At 40.3% G+C, this 24484-nt stretch overlaps 1 protein-coding gene across 3 annotated transcripts in view; it reads right to left on the bottom strand.

Annotated features, from left to right (window-relative positions):
• Positions 1–24484, bottom strand: part of Ten-m (teneurin transmembrane protein Ten-m) — a 525552-nt gene that overhangs the window by 267549 nt on the left and 233519 nt on the right. For all 3 annotated transcript variants that reach the window (XM_070305173.1, XM_070305172.1, XM_070305177.1), the window contains exon 3: positions 11408–11719. In XM_070305173.1, the coding sequence (XP_070161274.1) occupies positions 11408–11719 (312 nt within the window). The remainder of the gene's footprint in view (positions 1–11407; positions 11720–24484) is intronic.

The following is a 24484-nucleotide window of genomic DNA, read 5'->3' on the forward strand; positions in this document are numbered from 1 at the left end:
TTTGTCCCCGATATCGCGTCGTGAAAGCGTCGCGGCCTTGGCCACTACGCGGGAATAGAAGCGAAAGAGGGCCCGGACCCTTGTTGATGATTTAGACCCTCGCCCGCAGTGCAACTTGAAGTTTCCAGGACGCCGTGGTGGGTGGGTGGAGGAGTTACGCTTATTAATTGACGATTTATAATTGCCGGGAGCTAGTCCGGCTCGCTGTATGGGGGCGAGACCGAAGTTGCGTGCGCCCCCCCAAGGTGCTGCCGCTAATAGGTCGGTATCCCGACGTTTAATTAGCCTGTCGTGAGATGTATGGATCCCTTCGCGCGCGCTACGCTTCTTGCTGCCTTTCTCCGACCGCTTTCTTCCTTCGCCTTGCCACAAATATCTAAAGTTGCGTGCCGTAATTATCCGAATATTGTTTCGCCCCCTTGGCGAGGGCGCCTGCTTTCTTGCAGCCGCGCGTGTCTCTACGCCTAGTCTACGGAAGCACGTACACAACCCCCACGTATTCCTATTCCGACGTGGCTCTCGTGAAATTAAACCGAGAGTCCATCGTTTCCCTCTTTCGGTCGGATCGCTGCTATAAACTTCGCCAGTTTATTGTTTCCCGCGCGTAGAGTAATTTAAAGGATCCATCCAGCGGGGCGAAGCCAGGGCCGCAGCCAGACAGAGTCGACGATCATCCCTCGAACCTCGCTCATAATTGATTCTCGTGCAAACACGACTTTTAGTGAAATTTGATATCATAAAATAAATGTTGTATCGAGTGCTCGAATTCTCATTTGCGATCGTTTGCTATTTGAATCTATTATAAATTAAGCTCGAACTATATAGCTTGTCAGTAAAAAAATTCCTTTTTAAAATAAACGATAAAAATACAATTTGCTTTTTTTCGAGAAAATTGTATAGCGCAATTTTATTGCAAAAATAATAATGAATATCTTATCTAAAAAGTCACGATCTCGTAAAAATTATATTTAAATATATTAATAAGTTAATCAAACCCACTTGAAAGTTCACTCGAAACTAATTGTAGAGAATGAAATTTCATTATCTGCCCTCTTCATTTATCTTGTCTTACGTATTGTATCCCGCTAGGTTATACGCCCGATTACCTTAATTCAGGGCCTGCGACGGCGATAATTCATTGCGCGGTATAGGGCAGCGATTTCGGCCTTAGGCCCGGTTATTTGTAATCGACGATCATCTTTCTCCGGCTCGTAGCGGACACCCCTTTTCCCTGCTCTATCCTCGTTGTCTGTCCATCCGTGCGACGCCCACACGCATTCGGGCACCACCCTTCGAGATCGCTATCGCGTTTTTAAGGGCGATTCGGAAACGTGCACACTGCTTACGTTTCATTTTTACTCGACTCATAAAAAAAGGAATCGACAGTTTAAACACTTTAATGACACCGAAAGGGGGCAATATAAATAAATACACGACGACAATCGACTTTTTATGGCCCAAAGAGTAGTTTGCATAGTTTGGAAAAAAAGTGTATTACGAAGTACGTAACTGGTTAGAAACAAGGAGCTTCGTGTGTTATTGCCGTGGAACCTCCTCGATCATCCCTCGGGATATCCTCGTGCTAAGCAACCATAATAAATTAAAGCGCACGGGTGGTCTCATGATATCAGTCAGCAACGTTCGACTCTCCTACTCTTCGGTACTTTACGTTAATCGATCTTTGCACCTTTATTGTGAATCTCAGAGGTTGATGATATAAGGACAACTTTATTGCAAGTAAAAATGACTTGTTAATTCAGAACAGTGCCAAGCATTCAAATAACGCTCATGCTTGATTTATCCGATTTTTGTAACGAAATATTAATAGACTAGGTTGTGATTTCTTTGGTAAAGATAATAATACGGTATTTTATAAAAATATTCTTTTCTTCGCACGATATTTTTATTCTTTAAAATCAAAAATGTTTTAAAATTCTATTAATAAAAATACTAAAATATGAATATAAATTTTTGACGTGAATATTGTCTTAGCTTCCAATCTTTTCGTCGTCTTATAAATATATTTGCGTTCAAATTAATGCGAAATGATTAATTATGTAAATTCAGTAAATTGTCCGGTCTCTCTACTTTGTTTGTTTTATGTAAAATTTTGCTCCTAAATTTAGTATATGGCTGCGAGAAAGAGCAGTGATCACCGGATCGGTGGATGAAATAGTACTCGGATATTTACGACTGGAAACTCAAATTCCGTAAATTAATGCGGACGCGTGATAATTTATTGCATACATTAATCCACTATATTATTCGGTTTACTTTGTTCTACGTTTTATATGTAAGAACTGAATATTGCACAATCTCTCCGCTACGATTAGATTTCAGATATCAATTTTGCAGAATAGCAGATACACGCTCAGAGAGATACTATACTTGAGCGATTTAATTGATTATAGCGAACTATTGCACCATCACAGCAAGGGAATATTGAAATTTATTATTTATATACTTATTATCGTACACTCTTTTATCACACTCAATTTCTTATTTTAACGGCGCTTTAGACGCTGCGTGCCTCGGGGCTGTCGCAGGCAATAACGAAATTTGCCCTCCCGACTTTTACTCCTCTCTGCTTCTCTACCGCTGTCCCCTTCCTCCCGCTTCCTCTATTACCATCGCTCTTTCCCTCCCCACCTCAGTCGGCGTCTTGCAAATCGCGTCCGTATTTTTTTTTCTCCGCGTCGCATTTTCGCGAGGTATGCAAATGGAACTTTCAGCGCCGAACGGCGTAATAAACGCGCGCTGCCATCGCGGCGTTTTACCTGACGACTTTTTGTCGCGTCTCGGGGAGGAGAAAGAAAGAGAGAGAGAGAGAGAGAGAGAGTGAGAAAGTCGGGGAGGGAGAAAGCATTGTAATCGGCCGCATTGATATCATTTCCTCCTGGAATCGAGCGTCCCCGAACTTTTGCTCCTCCACCGTTCTCTTGGCCTCTATTAGTTTTCCGATTTTTTTCTCTCTTTTTTTTTTCTTCGCATTCGTCCCGTTCGTTTCGCGTCGCTTCTTCGACATCGGGCTTTTCAGATTCGACTGGGTATACCCGCTGCATATACCGCGCACGTGTCCGGAATTTTACGGCAGAGCGATTAGATTTTGGATTTACCCCGCATCTCTGCGTCGCACGATATCAGGTGTATATACTTTCCGAGCGCGCGCGCGCGAGCAAGTACTTTCATTCTCCAAGTATACCTCGATTCTTCGGATACTCCGAGCTTTCAAAGGGATAGCGAAAGAGTCAAAGTATCTGCTCGGAAACGTGGTTCGAATTTTGCAGCTGGTACCATTCGTGGACGATTCTTAAATGTTGTTCTTGCATGTGTTCGGTAAGGATTATTTTTTATGATTTTAGTTGTACGCGAATTAAGATAATCATAGTTATAAATTACGATTATATAACTTTCTTGTAAAATTTCGGTATATAAATTAGAAATAATTTTCTCTATAAACGCTATATAATACATGATTATACGATTCGTATTTCAATCTGTGACTCGGCGTTTAAAAACAGTGCTTTATTATGGAATTGCTTGCTCTCAGCGAGAATTAGTAAATAAATATTTGCACATGATCATTGGAAACAGGTAGAGAAATAGAGAGATAAATAGATAGATAGAGAGAGAGAGAGAGAGAGAGAGAGAGAGAGAGAGAGAGAGAGTGAGCGAGATAAAGAGAGATAAAGAGACATCGAACCTCCATTATTTGCTTCACCTCCGAAACACAATCAAATCGAACTGATGCCAGTGTCTCGATTTCTTCCGCTTACGGAAACTCTTCTGTATTTCCATGATTCTCAAACAACGCGGAGACGAAAGAAAACCGTAGTACGTGCACATGCACACAAATACACGCGCACACGACTCCGGGCGCTTAAGACGCCGAGTAAAATTGAAGCAACAGCACAAGACGCGAACGTGTGAGCGAACAACGGAAAAAGAGAGTTCGGTTTCCCAAACGAATCGCGACTCCAGGACCAGAGGAATGCGTAGGTATCCTCATAAAACATCAAAGCGGTCCGACGAGAATGATTGAAATTGTTTCCTCGACCGCGGGCGTCGCGGAGAAAGCCTTTTCGTACTTCCGTCCGAAGATCCGTTTCCAGCCGGGATTCGTTCTTGATCCGCTCGGACGGATACGCGTTCTCTTTCGTCTCGCGCGACCGACCGATCCCTTACGATTGTCTTACGCGGACAACAAATTACATTCCGTCCGCTATGTCGTTCACTCGTTGATTCTCTCCGCTTGTACACTTCACCGTCTCATTCTTTCACGATTTCTTCATAGCTCGGCTCGCAATGTCTAGCCTTTGCTTCTCTTCAATCTTTGTGATATAGCGTTTGTTTTCTAAGCGTCGACAGAGTATATGAGTTTCTCGTTGCAATATCTACTATCGTTAAAAAATATTGCATCTTTAGTTTTATCATTTAGAAGCATACGTGGGAGCATGTTACATATTTATTTCGTAACATCGCGTACAGATGGTACGCATTGCATTTATTTATTATATTATATACAATGATGTAACGTGGAAAATATAGTTGTAAACCTTAGCTCGGGAGCAACGGGCGCTAAGATTTTGCCATCTTTATCGCGTTTTTATTTCCTGCTATTAAAAATCCCGGTTAAACGAGGAATCCTTATCGGAAAAATCGCGGATGGAGCGTGGATATTATGCGTTACCGAGGCGGAAAGAGACGTACTCGAAAAAAGCTTCCATCGTCGGTTCGCGGCGGCAAATTATACGAATGACGTTATCGCAGAAAAGTAATTTGGTTCCATGCTAATAGGTAGCTCTTTCTCCCCCTTTTTCCCGTCCCCACTCCCAATTTTCACGTCCACTCTTTTTCTGAATAATGCATAGGTTGAACTTGGGCTTGATAACGGCGCCCAAGGAGGCTTCTCTCGGACCGTTTGGTGACGAGAGGGGAGAAACAATATTTCCCGCTTACAATAAAAGAGAGTAGCTATTGTATTTTTCGCTTTTCGTTTATCCACGGATAGTCCTCGTAAAATTGAGAGACAACGTTAAATTATCGCGGCAATTTTATCGCGTTAACGAAATAAATCGGAATAAATCTTTTTGAGTGATAATTCACGGTTAAGACGAAACGCGGTAAAAGGACACGCGCGACAGAATCGGTCATTCGCAATAACGCGAAATCGTTCCCCTACATTACTCAAACATGATGGATGGCCCTTGCGGCGATGAGGTGCGAGGCCACACACGGGGTTTGTCGTAGACGAGGGTTATCGGCACGCCGGCTTGTCAGGGATGACGTATCGCTTCGAAGGTATACACGCCATATCTCGGAGCCCGTCTAGCCCATCCTGCGCGCATTCGCCTTCAACCGACGCGTACCACCTGGAAACCCGACTGACTCCGTACTCAACATGGTGGACACTTGCGCGTGAAAGGTATTTATCGCCTTAGTCGCGGCGTAAGACGAGTAAATCAATTCACCGACTGCATATCAGTTATCGGTCGATCGAGAGAAAAATGTCTCTCGCGGGTAAAATCCATCCGCAGGAACGATAAACACCATCTCCCGGCGATGCCTTAAATATACGCAAACAGTAAATCGCAAAAATATATACGGAAATGGATGATGGCGCTATATAATGGAGGTGTATTCAGCATCACATAGAAAGCGGTAAAGAGAGCGAGCGCACGTGACGTAGCATCGAATCTTTGATGCGGCTCGTTTCCGGAAGGAGATGCGGCCGGAGGGTCTGAGCCCCCGCTCCCATTTTTATCGGGCGCGAGCCCGTAATACACATCCCACACCGCAATTCTCGATACTCCATTAAGATTTCAGCTGAATCACAATGACTGCGATGACTCCGCGCGCGGTCGGATCTCTCGCAAGATGAAAGGGAAAGCGGCGGAGAAACTCGCGGATTTCAATCTCTGGCATGACGACTCCTAACCCAATCCCTCTCAACGTGACAACACGCCGGCGCCATCCATCACGCGTACGCTTCCATTCTTCCGCGAGCAAATAATTCCTCTCTCTGTCTCTCTCCCCCCTCGTCATCCGTGACATCCTGGACGCATAATGCTCGAGGTCAATCCGGTTCTCGGGCGCGCATAAACGCGCAATTACGGGCTACGCGGATTAGCATGACAGTGGAAATCATCGCGTCATCCGGAGGGAGATGGGAGGGGGACGGCGTATTAGACGATTACATTACCGTTGCACAGCGCGCCGCGAAACGTCCCGGATTAATAGCGACGCCTTTCATCATACCAAGATGACATTTGCCGCCAAACTATCGGGGAACGTCCCTTATTCCGGCAACATACAATAGAAAGATTACTCCAATATCTCTCTATGTATCACACCAACCGATAAAGTTACCGAAATTGGATAATTTGACGAAAATATAGAATTTATTTTGTAAATTTGTTTGAAATTTTCATAAACTATAATAATCGCTTGTCATAATACCCGTCAAAATTCCAGAAATTTTTTTTAAATCAAAAGATAAGTTTTACGTCATTCTATTTCATTAATATTTTACTAATAGATACAGTTATATTATCACTAACATATATCAGTAATACTTGTATGCAAGTGGAATTAGATTAGATCGTTAATTGCATCGTAACTCTCTCGTGCGTATGAATGTGTGATTACCCAGAGATTAGCATGTACTCTAGGATCGATCGCGTTACATTGCTCCGCGTAACACGATAGACCTAGCGTATACCGTATCATCTTCGATCATCCAAATAGATCCTGCTTTCTCTTGAGGAGAAATACAGGCGTCGGCGCGAAAGAGACCAGAGAAATAATAAACAAATCGTCGTTCGTCATGAAAGGCGAAATAAATCGCGTTATTACATCATTCCCTGATTAACGATGGACGAAATCGTCGTTTTCATCGTCAGACGCTGAATGAATTAGGATTTTCGCCGATCGGCGAGCATGACGAATTTCTCGAAACCGTCGCGCGCGGAATCGCGAGCCACGTTAATGAGACGGAAGTAATCCCCCCCTTTCCCTCACCCCCGTCGGGGGTATTCATTCGTCCTCGTTGAAAGCCCTCCTCCTGTGGGTCGGTCATAGTTCCGGTGCAGGAATGGATTTCGCCGCGAAATTCCGGTCGTGCACTCTAATCCACCGTCTCGTCGTCCCCTTCCTACCTTCGATATTCATACGAAGGAAGAACTGCCGTTGCTTTATCACAAACGCGCACTCCCTCGCTCTCTTTGTTTCTGTCTGGAGAATTCCTTTCCTCTTGGCGTATTATAAATTTCTCGGATAATTAATGTCGTCTTGTCTTTCCTGCTATAGCTTCTTCTCGACAATGCGCGTACTCAAACAGATAATTGTGTATAATTATTTTTATTAACGCATCTTTTGTTGTTATTTATGATTAAAGAAACACTGGACACGATCATTTCTGTTGCGATAATCTTAACAATATGTTTGTCAAGCTTATATGTTTATACTATCGACTGGCGTCAGCGCGCGACGATTTATCAAATACTTTTTAGTAACGCGGGCTTTTGTCGCCGCTCGGATAATCACGGCTCGTTATATCGAAGAACGCGATGACCGGGCACTTCGATAGGTTAAAAAAAAAAGAGAGAGAGAGAGAGAGAAAGAGAGAGAGAGAGAGATAGAAGGATGTCCTTTGTCGCTCACGTAGAATATTGGATTTCGTCTGTGTCGCCTCGCATTAACGAGCGTCTATCATCGCGAATATCTCTTGTAACGATCGGTTCCGCTCTGGCGAGTTGGTCGCTCGTTAACGCTTCGTTTTATCCTACGACTGACGAGCTTCACGCGATAAGCAAGCGACACGGTGTACGCATCGTGACGCTGTCTTCCGACTTGACAGTAGTAGGCCCGCTGACTGTATCTCCGCTAGGTAGAGACAAACGCATAAATAAAAAATCAATATACCCTTTTCTCGTTTATGCATCCCTCCTTGTTTCTTCGCGCCCTTTCATCGCTTCCCGTCTCTTCCTCCCTCTCTCTCTCTCTCTCTCTCTCGTCATCTCGAAATCTTTCGTCGCCGCATTCTCGAGACTCTCCTCTCTTCCTTCACGTTCTGTTTCGCGCCCAATTTGCGGCCCATCATCGCTACGGAAGAAGCAATTTCTAACTTAAATGAAACTCTTGCTCACGTTCGCCTACCCCCGGTCGATCGACAGGAGACGCCGGTCTTGCGTTTCAGCGAGCGAGGGTAGCGCGAACAGAGAGTGCGGAGGGAAGGTGCGCTGAAAACTCTTCTCTATCGTAGCGAACGGCTACCCCGTAGTTACCTCGGTCGCTCCGAGACCACTTGCACGCAACTACCAATATTCCCGATAAAATTATGACGCGAAGCACCCTGCAACTATACATGCAACTTGATACATCCTTACATCAAAATTATCCATACGATCCAATATTATAAACGCCAATCCCTTCGAAATTTGCTATAAAAATGTGACAAAAATCGATAGTAATAAAATATAAGTACTTTATAAAGTAGCAAAAAAGTTGGAGCGATTTTAATTAATTAAGAACATATACAATAGGTTGACGCAATTCTATAAACGATAAAGTATATCTTATCTCATAAAATCGTATAATTGTTGATTTTCGTAATGCACGATCCTATGTCGCATGTTATTATCAACAGAGAGGAACACATACAATACATAGCTGATAGTATTAACACAATACATGGATTATCTAGTGTTCACTGAGGTACATTATCCCGAAGTATCACTAAACCGCTTACAGGCTAGATATTACAATCCTGCCAAGATCATCGCGCAAACTTGCGGGAAACTGCAGCTGCAAATACTCTATCCTCAGCGTCAAATCATTGCAGCGGGTGATCGTGCGGGACGAGCGGCGCATTCCCAACTTTTCTTTTCCCTAGCCGTGCCGTAGAGTTACTTGCCACGAGGAGCTAGTTAACAGTTTGTTACGTCCCTGTCACTATCACGATGCAAAACTGTGGGACTCCCGCTAACTAGCTTCTTGCGGTACCGCTATCGCGATTATCGTTTGTCGTCCATTCAGCACATTATCTATTACATTGTCGGTAAGCAATTCGATGGAATCTATTTTACGTTGTTCCGCGTAATTTGTACGAGACTAGAGACGCGCGACGCAAAACTTTCATCTGTTTCTTATACGCGATACAGCGAGAATTAATTCTATATCTATTTTTTTTTCGATCTTTCAAATATTATATATTTATTACGTATTTCAAGTATTTCATGCCGACTAGACGAGATTTTGTGAAACAAGAGAGATTACTTATTGAAAGTGATTATCGCTTGTTCTTCGTACTTGCATCCTCAAGCTTTTTACTTCGATACCGATACTGATAACTATATCGGCTCGTACGGGAGACAGAGTAATAAGATGCTTGACAAAGAAGGTTAGCGGTGCTATCGCGTGGCTGGAAGTTGGCGAGATTGCCTGGTTGCCTCTCGATATGGCCTATGAGAGTGGAAGCGCGGCGAACTTGGATAATCTTCTCTGTAGCGAGCGGCCCAGGGCCCAAGTTTGGCAATCAATGCGAAGTAACAGTTTAATTAAATACGGGATAACCCTTCACCGACTCTCCGCGCACGTTTACCCGAAGACAGACTAATCTCGGCCGCGTCGTCTCAACGGCTCCGGCTGGATTCAACGAACGTGAGTGTTCGACGGGTTCGCAAATCCGATCGTCGTCATCGTCGTCGTTGTCGCGTCCCACTAGCTCTTTCTCTCTCTCTCTCTCTCTCTCTCTCTCTCTCTCTCTCTCTCTTCCTCCTTCGCTCTTTAGATCGCGGCACGTCCAATTTTGCGATCGGTAAACAGCAATCGAACGAATATACGATTTCGGCCGAGATCGAGCTAAAATCAGTTCAGAAAGACCGCTTCCCTCCGAGTATCAAAAGTTTCGCTGAATTCGCAGATTTCCGTAGATCTGGGTTATCGATAAGAATATCGACACACGATTTTCCTCTTCCCCCAGCTTATATCAGTTTTAATGCGATCCGTTTGACTGAGTCGGAAAATTTATCGATTATACGTGCTTGTTGTAAGGAACTTTGTATGAAATTTGCATAAGTAAAAAAGAATTATTTTGTAATATCGATTTTTATTTATGTCTCAAATGGAAATATTATTGATCGGATCTTTTTTTTTTACATGTATATATGATATCTTTGCACTGGTATAAAACTTAATACGAAACCAGCGCATGTTTTTTTTTGATTACCGGGAATAGTACAATTCGACATAAAATATATTTTCTCTCACGAATATTTATATATAAAACATATGTATGTATTAAATGAACGAGTATACTCGTTTCTCTCTCATGTTCGATCATCTTCCTTCCTTTCTCCTCATTTTCTTATCCTCTCTTCTGCTCGCAACGATCCCCGCTACGCACGCTCCCCCCGATGCCACGAGCAAGTTTTATACCCGAGAGACATCTCCTTTCCACGCCTGATTTCGATTCTCAAAACTTTCTCTTCGCGGTCTTTCGTTCCCATCGCGCCCTTACGCGTCCATGGCTCCCCCGCTATCCTTCCCTACGCTGCTTCCGGAACCCCTTGAGTCCCTCCTTCGCTTGTTTACGAATTACCGGACTCATTTCCATCCTTCTGTCGTCTTTCGCTCTCGCACGGAATCTCGTTCGAGCATATCGGGAGAAAATCAACTTGTCCCGTGTGTTCTGTAGTAAATGGATCGCCACGAGGCAGAAGATCCGCAAGGCATTCGGGCAATAAAGAACCTCTGTTGTCGGGTCTTTATAGTACTCTTTGCCTTAGTTCGCAAGGGAACCATTACCGCTATTACTTCAGCGAGTTCCTGACATTTTCCAGCAGCCAATGCATTTTCCGCGATCATTCACATTAGAAAATATATATATTGTACACTATATGACGTTGTAAGGATATAAAATATTATAAAAAAACACAAACAAAGAAAATTATTTTCTATTATTATTCGAAATGTACATATAATTATAGATGGAACATCTTGTGCATCGAAATTGCGTTCTCAATATCCATATTATCCGTAATCCATCATCAAGAACGATATCAGAACTGCTATCGGAATAGATTACATCCATGGATGCGTTATTAGCTTGAATATTACTCGATGACAAGTACTCTGTCTCTCTCTCTCTCTCTCTCTCTCTCTCTCTCTCTCTCGCATGAAAAGGTTTTATCGCTCCCTCAATAAGACTGGAACTATGATACATTCTCGATAATTATATCTATTGTGCCAAAATAAATTGCGACATTGGTTTCATTATTAGCGAATCGGAACAGGATTTCTGTATTTTTTTCATTATCAACAAACAATTGATAATCGCGAACATGAGATTTTTATTTATTATAACGACATAAACGATAAATCACACGAATAAGCGTATTTTACTCACCGTTATGAACGAGCAGCGCAGAATCACGAGCGACAGTGATAAGGTCACTATCAGTAAGAGTTTCGTCAGATGCGTTACCGGAAGTCGGTGTGTCACTGAGGCCGGCACCACTGCCGGGCATATGATACAGGGGATGTTGCTGTTGTTGTTGTTGATAGACGCGCTGCTTGTGCTGACTGGTGTTGTAATGATTATGATGTGGCTGGTTAGTTTGATGATTATTTTGCGGATAGGCGCGGCTACGCAAACTCGAGGTATTATCTTCACCCTCGCTGCCACTTAGACTGTAGGCCGGATAAAGCCGTCCCTTCCCTGAAACAATCAAATCGGAATAGTCACGGTTACTATATTTCTTTCAATTTAATTTCTAGTACATTTTTTTTTTTTTTTTTTTTTTAATATTAATAATAATAAATTGCAAACTTGTCAATATTTAAAAACTCGTTTCAAAACTTTAATCGGAAATGATATTGCTAATACGTGAATATTAATTATTTTGATTAATAGATTTTAATTAATCTAAATATTAATATTAATATTGATAATTAATAGTCTATAAATTGTCTTTTAATTAATAACCTCTATATATCATATTATCTATTTTTCTGATCGCTTATAACGAGTTTTGTATAGTATTGTTTATAACAAATGTATTATTTAAATATGTTGTAGAATTTTTCTGAAAATTGTTGTAAAAATAGCACTAATTATTTTCTGAATAATTAAAGTTTTTAAAGGAAATCAGAACAATAAATTGGATAATCTCTGTTAAGTAAAAACTGTATTTTATTGAAAAAAAATAATATAAAAACATAAAGAAATAAGAGCGAAAAGTTCGATATCTATAAATATGTATATCTATGACATGTGTCTCTTGTAATTCTATCGTCGCGCTATTCTGCGTCGATCGCGTCGTTAAATGCGCCGAGATTTATGTGAATTCGAAAATCAACATGGACCCAATAAAGCTCGATAATCTGCTTGATAAGTCACACATGTCAGAGGGTGTCGATACAGATAAGCTACATAAACATAGGTCTCGCATCGTCGGGAAAGCCCTTTTCCACGAAGCCCTTTACCGACCCTTCTTATCAGCGGATTACCTTATCCGAATTTTTTTTAATGACCCTTCACTCCTTTTCGGGTTAATAGAAATTTCAAGGGTCCCGGTCGTATCGCTCGTCTCCTTAAATTGGTTCGTTACAGATTTCGTTAAATTACGACACGCACAGGCGTGAGAGAAATCTTATCTCTTGACCCTTGATCTTGAAATCGACACGCTTGAATTTTTATCTCGTTACACATAGAAATTTATTAATTTTCACTATTGAAATATAACCAAACAGCTGCATAACGCGACTATATTTCTCACAACGGAATGTGTCGTAATTCTTGCTTATGAGAAACGAATGACCTAATTAATCTCTGTTGTAAAGGGGAATGACATCTGTGTAATATCGTAATAACAACTTTGTTAAAAGAGTAATAAATGTAATTATATTTTCGCGACATTTTGAACCGTTATCAGTTTGCGAATATAACTGTAAAGATGAACTCGGTGCGTTTGATATAAAGATAAATCCATCATACTTCTCGCACCATTATTGATTTTAGCGTTGCGTCGGCGATCGCAGAAGTTACGCTTCTAACTCGTACATTTGTCACTCAAGTCGAACGGGCACATCGAGATCTTACGACATTATAGTTTCCGTCGGCGGCAACGTTAGCTCAGTGATTCGTAGATAATAGCGCTGCCTACGCGGATCACCGTGCGAATGATTCATAGGACTAATAACGCGACGCGCGTTAATATTAATCGAGAATCGGCGGCGCTTGGCCGATCGCATCAATTATGAGAACGGCGCGAAAGTAATGCGCCGAACAATTCGATTCGCGACCGTATAAATTCGTTTTGACCCTTGCATTATATACATGAGCGCGATAAATAACGCAGCGTGTAATTAACGTAGGACGGAATGAATGTTTATCTGTCTGTGCAGATGCCTTTATCACGCCCCGGGCACATATATACGCACCGCGCGTGCGTGTGTAACGTCACATAAAAGCAACATTATGCGTTTCGTAAATTACGTTACCAATAGCGCAAGAGTGTTCTGCTGTATGTATATATGCTTTTCCTATTCAAACTCGATACTCATTCTCGGCGGGTTAATAAATTAATAATGCGACGCATCTCTGTGATGTATTGGAATCACGTAAAAAAGCGAGTGTGTTCCGTAAAGTTCGATTGTAATTTCGTGATTAGAGATGAAAAAAAAAAAACAAAAAACAAGTAACTATATTATAATTGAGAAATATAATCGTCCTTTATAGAAATTTCGAATTTGGATCATAATTTGAGTCGAAATCTCTTAAGGAGGAAGCAGAAGAATCACGGAAATTTTAAAAATCATATCCGATTGTAGAATGTGCAGCCGCAGCGTTACTTATATTTGGATTTTTTGGCATTGTTTACAATCCACGTGATGCAAACGGTTTACGCGGTTTTAGCTATCGAACTTGTTTTTTTTAATCCAGCACTTGCCGAACGACCGCAGGGGGTTGAACGTGAAAGAGAGAAAAAGAGAGGGAGAGAGAAAAAGAGAAGCTTGTGCTAAAAAAAAAAAAAAAAAAGACTGCGTGGTTTAAAACAAATGCGCCTGCTCCCACACGCATTCACGAACGATCCATCGATCATTCGGTACACGTACATAGGGAATAATGGCGATCGGCCAAAATTTTACGGTGTAACGCGAAAATTGTTTCGCAGTTTGTCAAGCGGTCGAGTCTTCCGGCAGTTCATTGTCTCACGTGTTCGCCTGATATAAAATATGCAGCTCTCGTAAGTAAAGAGTCATCGGGGCTATCTGGCCACCTGCAGACTCTGCACGATTTACTTCGTGTAACTGCGTCTATATGGATGCTTAAATTTAATAAGATATCGGGATATATTTTTGCTCATTCAATGTCTGGTATATCGAGAAGGAGAGCTCGTTCAATAATAGATAAATGAAGATCGATAAAATGCTATAAAACTGTACAATAATGTAATATAAATAGACATGACTTTTTTACTGATCCATTTTATTTATACACATGTATCAATTTTTATCAATTTTATAGAAAACATTAAAAATACGTACGATAAAAATATAATATCGAAATAAAAGGTATTTTATGTATCTTGGCATTTTTTTCCGGGAAAACGGCCAATAAATTTTTATTTGTCGCCTTAAAGTGTCAGTTAATAAGTTACGATAACAAACCGTACAACCTGCGACGCTATCTACGCTGCGATAATGCGGTAGTGACGACAATAATGATAGTAATAATCGTAACGAAAACCTTTACGCTCGTAGCACGTGTTGAAACCTTGTGTCAATACGACGAACGTTAACTGGCGATGACAGAAAAGAGCCACGATTACAATTAGAAATAATAGTAGCCATAAAAAAAACTTTGACCGACACTTCCGACATAAAAGAATCACAAATTTTTATTTCGTTTTACAATTAATGCGTGCTAGGTGAATAAAATTAATTGAAATAGTGTGTTTGCTGTATCTGTTTTAATACATTCTTATAAGATTATCTTAAAGAAAGATCGGATATGCTGAAATATTAATTTATATCTTTTTCTGTATATATGGATAATGTGTTTCTCTCTTACAAAATTCTTAAAAGTTAATTTAATTCTTTTAATTTAAAAGAGAAATTTTTAAATTATACATCTTTTTAAAAAATAAATAATATTCTAGATTTATAAATTTATCATAGCAAAAATGATAGCGAGTTGATATCATCAATATCGTGTTCTCGATATTGAATAATATGCATTATTGCTTCTTTAAAATAATACTTAAATAAAATTTCAATATGTACTTTATTGTTTAGCTGTATCAACAGATCTTTATACGAATTTTATTGCCGACTGTACCATTCTTTATGAAAATTGTTCTCTGTAAATACATGTCGCATACACGAACGCGCAGAGTTGGTCGATAAGTTTCCACTTATCTGTAAGGGCACGTTAATAGCACCTACCTACAGTTACGTTGTTATAAATATAACTATGACAGGTATGGATAACTAAGTTCATGCAAGTTGTTCATTCTATTTCACTTTCTTATATCGATAACAAGCGATAACAAAAGTTGTACGATAACTATATCGTTATAAAGCACGAGTCGCACGCCGTTGTATTCTTGATGGCGGAACAATCGATATTTCCTATTAATAATAACTCTACCAAGTGAATATTTTATAAATTATTAATTTTAAAGTAATCTGTACGGTAACTTTGTAAATGCGATTTAAAAAAATTAACACGATTGAAAAATTATCTCAGATTGGATATATTATAATAGTATTCGAACGCACACGATTCTTGATAAACTACTCCTTTAATTTTATCGCGCGATAATGAATCTATTTAATAATCTATTTAATCTCTTTTTTTTTTTTCCCCAAAGTTTCTTAATGTTCGAGGTTATAGTAGCCAATACCGCGTTAATAATCTTAAGTGCGCCAAATTTTTACTGATCTTCTCTCTTCTTAACTTCTCTCCGTTTAATTTATTATTCATGAAAAGCATGAAAACTCTTAGCGAGGACGTGAAGTTTAATCTGTCTCTCTGTCGTCGGGCGTTCATAAGTACGTACCTACGTACTTCTCGGTCCGTTGACTTTAGATCGATACTCGAAGCACGCCTTGCGCGCAGAAACGAGACACGAACAGGCAAATAGCGAGCGATCGATTCGTAAGAGAGCTCAATAATTTTCTCTAAACTGAGATGGCGATCGGACATCAAACATACGTTCACACTGTCTCTAGCGGATCCTTCGAAGTGATGTTTCATTTCTCGCACGTTATCCGTTCCGAGGTGACAGCTACTTTATAACAACCGGCTCTCCAACGTTATTTTTAACCGTTCACGCGGGTCCATGCTTCGCGGAACCAGTTTCAGTTGGTTTAGCTTGCATTCGACTCGATGGGTCCGACTGTGCCCACTTTTCTCCTCGGCAATCGATCAAATCTTTGGCGAAATTGCATTTCCCTGCGCCCGTCAATGGTGAAAGGTAACCGATGCGAGCTTCTCATTTGCATTCCCGCCTAATGGCGTTCCGAAAAAGATCCTCGCAACGCTCCCGCTTTGCATAAGCTAATACGCGGACGAGTACATACGGGCGGCGATGCTTTACGAGAATAATTCGAAATTTGAATAAAAAGTGCCGACGAAATGAATGCGAATTTCTACCATTACTTCTCTTTATCGGGGTCGCAAAAGTTTCGCGCGCCGCCTATTCGGATTCCCGCGAGATACATGCGATATAATGAAATACCACCGCCGCATATTTTTCCATCGCGAAGCGCCTTTAACGCCCGTGTCTCGCTGACATTCGACATTTCTTTTACGGTCCATTCTTTTTACGGGATGCGCTTAGCTAGCGTCGTCGTCTTTCGAGGACAAGGTTCCTATTTGTACGCGTCTCGCCTCTACGTCAGTCCAGTAACGATGCCTATATATCTCGCCTCTTCATTGCCACTTTCTTGCGAGATCTCTTACAGCAGTCTCATGCAAATTTTGCGCGGGGGGGTCTCTGCCCCGTTAAACCCGAACGGCGTAATCTCGAACTTTACGATCCACCAACTTTACCCTCTTTTTTTTTTTCGCGCAAACATCTCGAAACGAGCCGCGTACCGTAATCCCGAGTTTTACGTCTTCTAGCAGGCACGGAAATCTCCTTCTCTCGCTTCCTTTCTCTCTTTCTCTCGTATTTGTTCGCTCTCGTTCTTCTCTATCTAGAGGTGAAAACCAGTTCCGGCGCGGGTGACGCGCATATTGGAACTGTTGATGTCGGAATAATCAGCCGCTGCAATAATACGAATATCTGATACCGATAATCTTGCCAATATTAGCAATGTCATACTAATATCATGGCTAAGTAATCAACGGTTTCCTATAATCATGTGGACTAGTTACCTGTCCTTTAGTTATCTGTACGCAGTATACATGATATGCGCGTGCATATCACCCTTGAATAGAGACACAATATATATATATATAAGATATAAAATTAGATATAATATAAGATACATAATATAAGATATAAAATTTTTTAAATACGATGATTCAGTGTTAATCACATTCTTGCTTTAATAAAAATTATTTAAAAAGTGCGCACAAAAAAAATAGTTTTAAAAATATATTTTTTATATTATAAAAGATATATTTAATGAATTTATTTTATATCCCGATTATCTTTTAATTATTTTGTCAGATATCTTAATTATACAAATTCCATATATCTACTATATGTAATTGATACAAAAAATAGACGCAAAGATTGAAGGCGAAAGACAACCTATTGTACAATCCAATATTAATTGGCATCCAATATTAACGCACCGTAATTCTGTCGGCTTGAAAAGATCGCGAGATATAACCGTTGTACGATCGTACGATGATAAATTTCTTGATTTTTATCGGAAGCCATTCGCTTTTCATTAGGAACCGTTACCATCAGGATCGTTTCTCGTCCGTATTTCGTCTCCGTTGCCTCGCTTCATTCCCCGCACAATTCCCGCGCAAGTGCGACATTAAGCGTAAATAATTGGTCCCGTGTCAGTGTATCAACAGACGATGCAGCGAGAAAAGATTGCGCGCGAACACGCGAGGTCTGTGCAACTCGTGTATGTATCACTATTGCACGTCGTCTGATTTTCACGGACTCAACGATACCTTGTGCTTTTATCCGTTTTTTTAAATCTCCTTTATTTTATGTTTCGTTCTCCAGATGTGCGAATCTCCGCCGCGCGATTACTTAACTCTCAGAATTAACGATGGCTATTTATCCAAGTAGCGACTTATTCATTTGAAGAAATCGAAACGATAGAGAAAAATGCAAACTTGAATTTATTTTTGTGATATTTACAAGCGACAATTATTTTTTTAACGACGTTTATTAGATATATTTCGCGTCGCATTTTAAACTTTTGCCGTTGATACGTAATTTATCATTATTTCTTTCAAAGTAAAAAACGAAATAAAAATCTTTTTAAATGATTCATAATTTGCGACAATATGCAAGACAGAAATTCTATAGATCGTCTAAAAAGGATTTTATACACGTATCGAATAATTCAAATAAATAATTGATTGCAGGAAACTATCGGATGTAGAACGTGGAATATTGTAATCCAAGAATCGTTGGATTGAATAATTCAGATAATGGAAAGTTATACATCAATTCGTTAATAATCAATCAGAAATATACGGGAAACAGAATATTCGACATGAAATTATTTCATAAAGTGTTAAATATTTGACGTAAAGTAATGTTTCGATGTTTCGAAGTGACAACAAATCAACTGGCACGTAGCATTTGTTTATGCTGCGTACACGCGCTAGTATAATTAGTAATATTTGTGCAATGAAACTTGAAACGTCAGGTAGATTATCATATGTCCGTATGATTGACTAATCCACAATTAAAGATTCACAATTAATTTTTATATATCTTATAAAAGCTTATACTTAAGAAAAAAACTAAAATAATTTTTTTAGTAGGAAATTATGTAATTAAATATGTACTTATCAATATACATATCGAACTTTTATATTTAATATATTGTATATACACATATATACAATAATAATTTTTTTAAATATTATTGATTTTGAACGCTGTTATAATTTAAATCTTATCTTTATACGTTACAGATCAACGCAGAGCTTCCATATAATTAACTCCGCTGTTGCGCATCGATCGGTAAGTGAGATATTTATTTTATGGTTAATATGAAAATAAAAGGGCGTTTTTTTTAAACAATAACTGTACATTGCGAATAGTCGATAAAAGTAAGCATCACATATTTTACAGAATAGCTCTCGCGCCGAAATATAGTAGATACTAGTTTTTATTGAAAGTCCTCGATTCGCGCACGAAGAAAATCGTAAGCCTCGATTCGAGCGATATCGACGTAAGCTCTTTCCATTTAGCGGGCGAATAGAAATCGAGGAAGTGAAACGTATTCTTTCCATCTCGTCTCGGGAATGCTATCAGTGGCGCAAATCGATTAATCCAAAGACGATTCTGGCGTCCCGGACAGTGCGCGCTCGTCCAGCCACCATTATCAGAAAGATCGTGAAACATCCGATCCAATCTCGCAATGGACGCCACTATCCTATCAATGGTGGTGCAATCTTTTTATCTATGATGTAATCCAAGATAACGGGTTTTTACTCAAGAGCGGATCAAATGACGAAGTAGAAGTCCTTTTTATACGGCAATCCGATGAACTGCGACCATTTATACAAGAATAAAATTCCCATTGTATTTGTAATCTGTTTCGCGTAAAAATATGATATTAGATGATATAACGTTATCAATAGTACCGTATAAATGTATAGTATACGGGCCATAAATTTTCCTAATAGATTTAATAAACGCGTTCACATACACGCACAAAGCATATGCAGCACGAAATCCAGAATTCGTAATAATACAGTGACGATAGGTATCTTTTAGAGTAATAAATTTTACGTGGATATCATCTGCGTTTACGAAATAACCAGTTAACTGTGAGCTAATTAAATTATATCATTATAAATTACACGCGATTAATCTAATGGGATAAATCGTCGTTCCAAGTTTCCAGCAAGTGTATTACGATATCTGCACATGTCTATTTATATTCTCAAATATGATTATTATTGTTCCACATAAATATTAATGTGCATTTATATCCTCTGTACGCTAAGCGATAGAAAAGGGTGCCTGACTCGTAACTAGTACGACAATGAAAGTTCACCGCACGCTTGTTACTGAAAAATATTTTATAAGCACGTTATCTCTCTCTCTCTCTCTCTGTGCGTGTCGGAACGCCGTATAACGTCATGTCACGATATTTCGTGTTGCATAATATCATCCACTTGCATGCCGAAATATATAAAACAAGCGATACGTGAAATTGATCCTGTTACGAAGTTATGAGCCGCGCAGAGACCACGTCAGCTTTATTACACTCAAAATTTTGTAACGCCGAAAAAAAGATAGCGTAAAAATCAATTATTTTCAATTTTGACCTATATTATTCACAAAATTATACGTCTCTCTTTATGCGACGCTATACCGTTCCTCGTCGACGCGTACAATAATTTTCGCGCATTGTGAGAAATACGTGCGTTATATTTATGGAAGTATAGATTGCCACATGGATGCGCACGTACAACATACGTGCAGCGTCCGGTTGCGGACCTAACACAGGAATTATGACGATATTATAGGGGTTAACCTAATCCGCGTTGAAGGCTAGGAAGAAATTTACAAGCCTTCATATATACGGTGTACGCGCGAGTACTCGATATACGAACAGAGTCTCCATGGTGGCCACAATGCTCCCCCATAGTAACCTGATAATGTATTATGGATACGTGAAATTTGAAGAGAATCTCGTTCGCCGCAGCGCCGGAAAACAGAAAACGTTTGAGCGAGTATCCGCGTATACGAGATGATTTCGCGTCACGTCTAGGCTTTTTCTTCTCACGTTTTTTTATCACGATATAATCACGGTGCAAAAGTCTTGATCCGTTTCTCTTCAATAAAGAAATATCAGATCAAATTCACTTCAGATATAACATAAATATTACACACATATGGATGAGTATCTTTTTGATTTATATTTAAGATGTAAAAATCGTAATACAACCGAAAAATATAATTTCTCATGGAAAAATAAATTGGAAATGTAGAATCACATTTTTTTTTTGTACGAGACTTTGTTTTAATTGTAAAAAGAATTAATTTGGAAATAGATAACATATTTATGCATCTTTGTACAAAGACATAAATATATTAATTTTACAATTTTCACAAATCATTTTTCTTGAAAAAAAATCTCACGAAAAGATTTTATTCTCAACGTATCTTTTATAGGAGAAATCACTTTCTTTCCATAGGTTTCCGATACATCTACATTTATATTAAAATTAGTCTAAAATCAATTATTTTCACATAATTTGCAACAATATTTTAGGATACTTATTTTATGAAATTAATAATTCTTTCCCACGTTTGCGATGTGATGTTTTTTTTTTTCTTTCTCTCTCGTGTATATCATTATAAAATCGAAAATTTGTGCGCGAGGCAAAAATTTGTTTTCTGTGATATAAATCTGAAGGCGCCGAGAGGTACATTTTGATACTTGCAGCATACGGGATACTAACTCGTGCAAGATTTATATCAGAGTTATTCGGACGCGCGGTTTAATGTTGCGCATAATACATGGACATCGTTTGCTGCTGGAAGCACGTGTTTATATACGTATGGTTTATTCGAGAAATAGTAAAACTTATCGCGCAGGTCATTGCGAGCAAGAAGGAGGATCTGCCAACGTTGCGGAACGTTGTTACGTCGGGCTAAGAATTTTTACGATTTCTATTCGCGGCGGACTGCGGTAACCCAATTACAAAATCACTAAGCTTATTAAGCGTTAAAACCCCGTAAGTTTGTTTAGCCTGGGGCGGTTCGGAGGATGGACGGACAAAAGTAAACAATGGGACGGGGAGAGGGCGCGAAAAGGAGGCGACGACGGAAACGGTGGGAGGAGAGGAAGGAAGAGAGAGAGACGGGGCAAGCGGGAGGATAATTCGGTTAGCGATGAGTCGCGTTGTTACGCGGCACAGGGTATATATTGTGTCCATTAACGGTATGCACGCACAAACCTAATTATAATGGACCCCCGTAACCGTCGCGCCGCACCGCGTCGCGTGATTGGTAACGGTGCTTTTTTGCTTTTAACAATGCCGCCGAATAGAGAATCTCCTTTATGCGCGTCCATCCCGCGCGCCAGAAGATTATTTGTACACACGAGGGTGGCATAGATCGCGACGAGAGCGCGCGATGCATTATGCCCGATATGGCGCAGACCATAATTGAATGTCGAATTACGCGCTACCGATAGATACCGCTAATAACATTTGCATTTCGCTGTAACTTCATCCATCACGCGGGTGAAGGTTCTTCAAAGCTATTTGCATTGCGCTCGAAATCACAATTGATCGAGGAGAAATCGATATAATCGTAACATCAAGAATAAGCCGAGACAATATTCATAATATTTATAATTCAAGGAAATTAGAAAAGGAAGACTTTTAATTACACTTTATTAATAGAAAATAATCAAAGAAATACAACCGCGTGTTCATATCGGACACACAATTAAATAGAGTTAATCGAATTGCAATTTCCGTCCGATTCAGCGTCTATGAATTTGTCGATAATCGATTCTGTCGCCGGTGACACTGATACACGTTCACCCATAAACCATTTTGCTTCGGCGCGGAGGAAGAAGCGTCAGGGTTATCGAGAAACACGATTTCTCATCCCTCGCCTCTCAACGAGATGCTAACGAACCTCTCGCATCTTTTTTCTACGGTGCGGAGGTAACTCTTGGCGACAGGTCGATCGATCGGCCGGTGGCGCGTCAAAGATGCCGATTCGGGGGAAGAAAATCGACTTGGCGATATCGATGTCCCGATAAGCACGGCTCGCTGATGCAAGACCTCGCGCGAGCCCAGCACGAGGGAGTCAGAGGTCAAAGGCGGGAGGCATCGATCACAGTTTTCGCGTGATTTATCCCCGAAGGCTTTGCCATAACGAGGCGGATCGTCGGGCGCTATCAGCTTTTTTCATAACGTATCCACGATCCTGCCGTCCCTCGTTTTGTCCGAAAACCGGTTTCTCTTCTTGCCCGTCATCACGCGACATCTGGCCTCTCGCTGAGACATCCGTGTCCTCGCGACACCGAGTCTCGGAGACGACGACAACTCGGGCACGCTCTTGGGACCGATTAGTTTCCTCTATCGATGGTGGAAAGCCGACGCTTACGCGCTATTATTGGCGCGGCAAAAAAGACGAAGAAATTACACGCGAGCGCCGCGTCTCGCGGGACCACTTTTTTTTTCTTTTTTCTTTCTTTTTTTCTAAAGCAGTAGCGACGAAATCATAAAGATCAGATCCAAAAGGAAAACGTCCGCGCGCGTCGGGTATCCCCCTCGAACGGTCTCTGCCCGAGGATGCGGAGGTCTCTTCCGTTTCTTCGCTATTTGTGCAAGTGTGCGTGACGCTAGGATTGTTTTCCCAGCTCCTCTCTTTTCCTCCCTCTCGTGAGAGATCCTCGGGATCTCCTAATGCGTTGCACGTTCTCGGGCGTCGCGACGATCTCTTTTCGATGTTGCGACAGCTTGCAGTGAGGTACAAGCGGCATTTTGTTTCCTTTCTCTATGACAAACGCAACTCAGTCGGATCTCATGTCGCGATAGAATAAACATCGAAATTCAACCGTCATATATACCTTATGACTATTTTGTTTTTTTACGCGCCCTGACGTTATACTTTAATTAGATACATTAAATAATCGGTCTTTATAATATTATTGCATAGGTATAATATAGATAAAATGAAAAATAGACAAGCTTTATCTTAATAAATGACAGGCAACAGATTAGCGCGACAAATGCATGTTTCGTAAAAGATAATCCTAAATCTCTCGTAACCCAATTTCACTGCTGACATTTATTCATAACATAAATATAAATCATCATCCCATCGCGTTTAAATTTCGCTCACCACGAAACACTTTCTCACTCGTGTTTTTTTATTTGCGCCGGTAATATCACGATACTAAGTGCCTGCTTCGTCACGTGGGTAAATAAGGGATGGTCGACTACCGTTCGCCCTCCGTCGACGCTTTAATACGCCGGGGCTACGATCCTTGTTTGAACAAACCACGTGACAACCGCGTTCGTAGTTTTTTCTTTTTACACGCGAATGAAACAGCGTAAGCAATGGCGGTCATTGGTAAAAACCGCGGCTCCTCTCGCGGATTTCCCTTTAAATTCCCGTTCAGATCGGTAAATCGAGATGTCGTTTCTGCTGTCGAATGATATGTAGATACATATTGTAAAAGCTGAATATTTTTTGTATAATGTTGCATATTTTTCTCTTTACCGATACAACACAGCTCGAATCTAATAATGAATATCTGTTGCAGAGATAGATAAAAAATAGTATTT

The sequence above is a fragment of the Polyergus mexicanus genome, unplaced genomic scaffold, assembly GCF_030449975.1.
Source record: "Polyergus mexicanus isolate NDT 795.1 unplaced genomic scaffold, iyPolMexi1.0 SCAF_12, whole genome shotgun sequence".
NCBI classification, from domain to species: domain Eukaryota; kingdom Metazoa; phylum Arthropoda; class Insecta; order Hymenoptera; family Formicidae; genus Polyergus; species Polyergus mexicanus.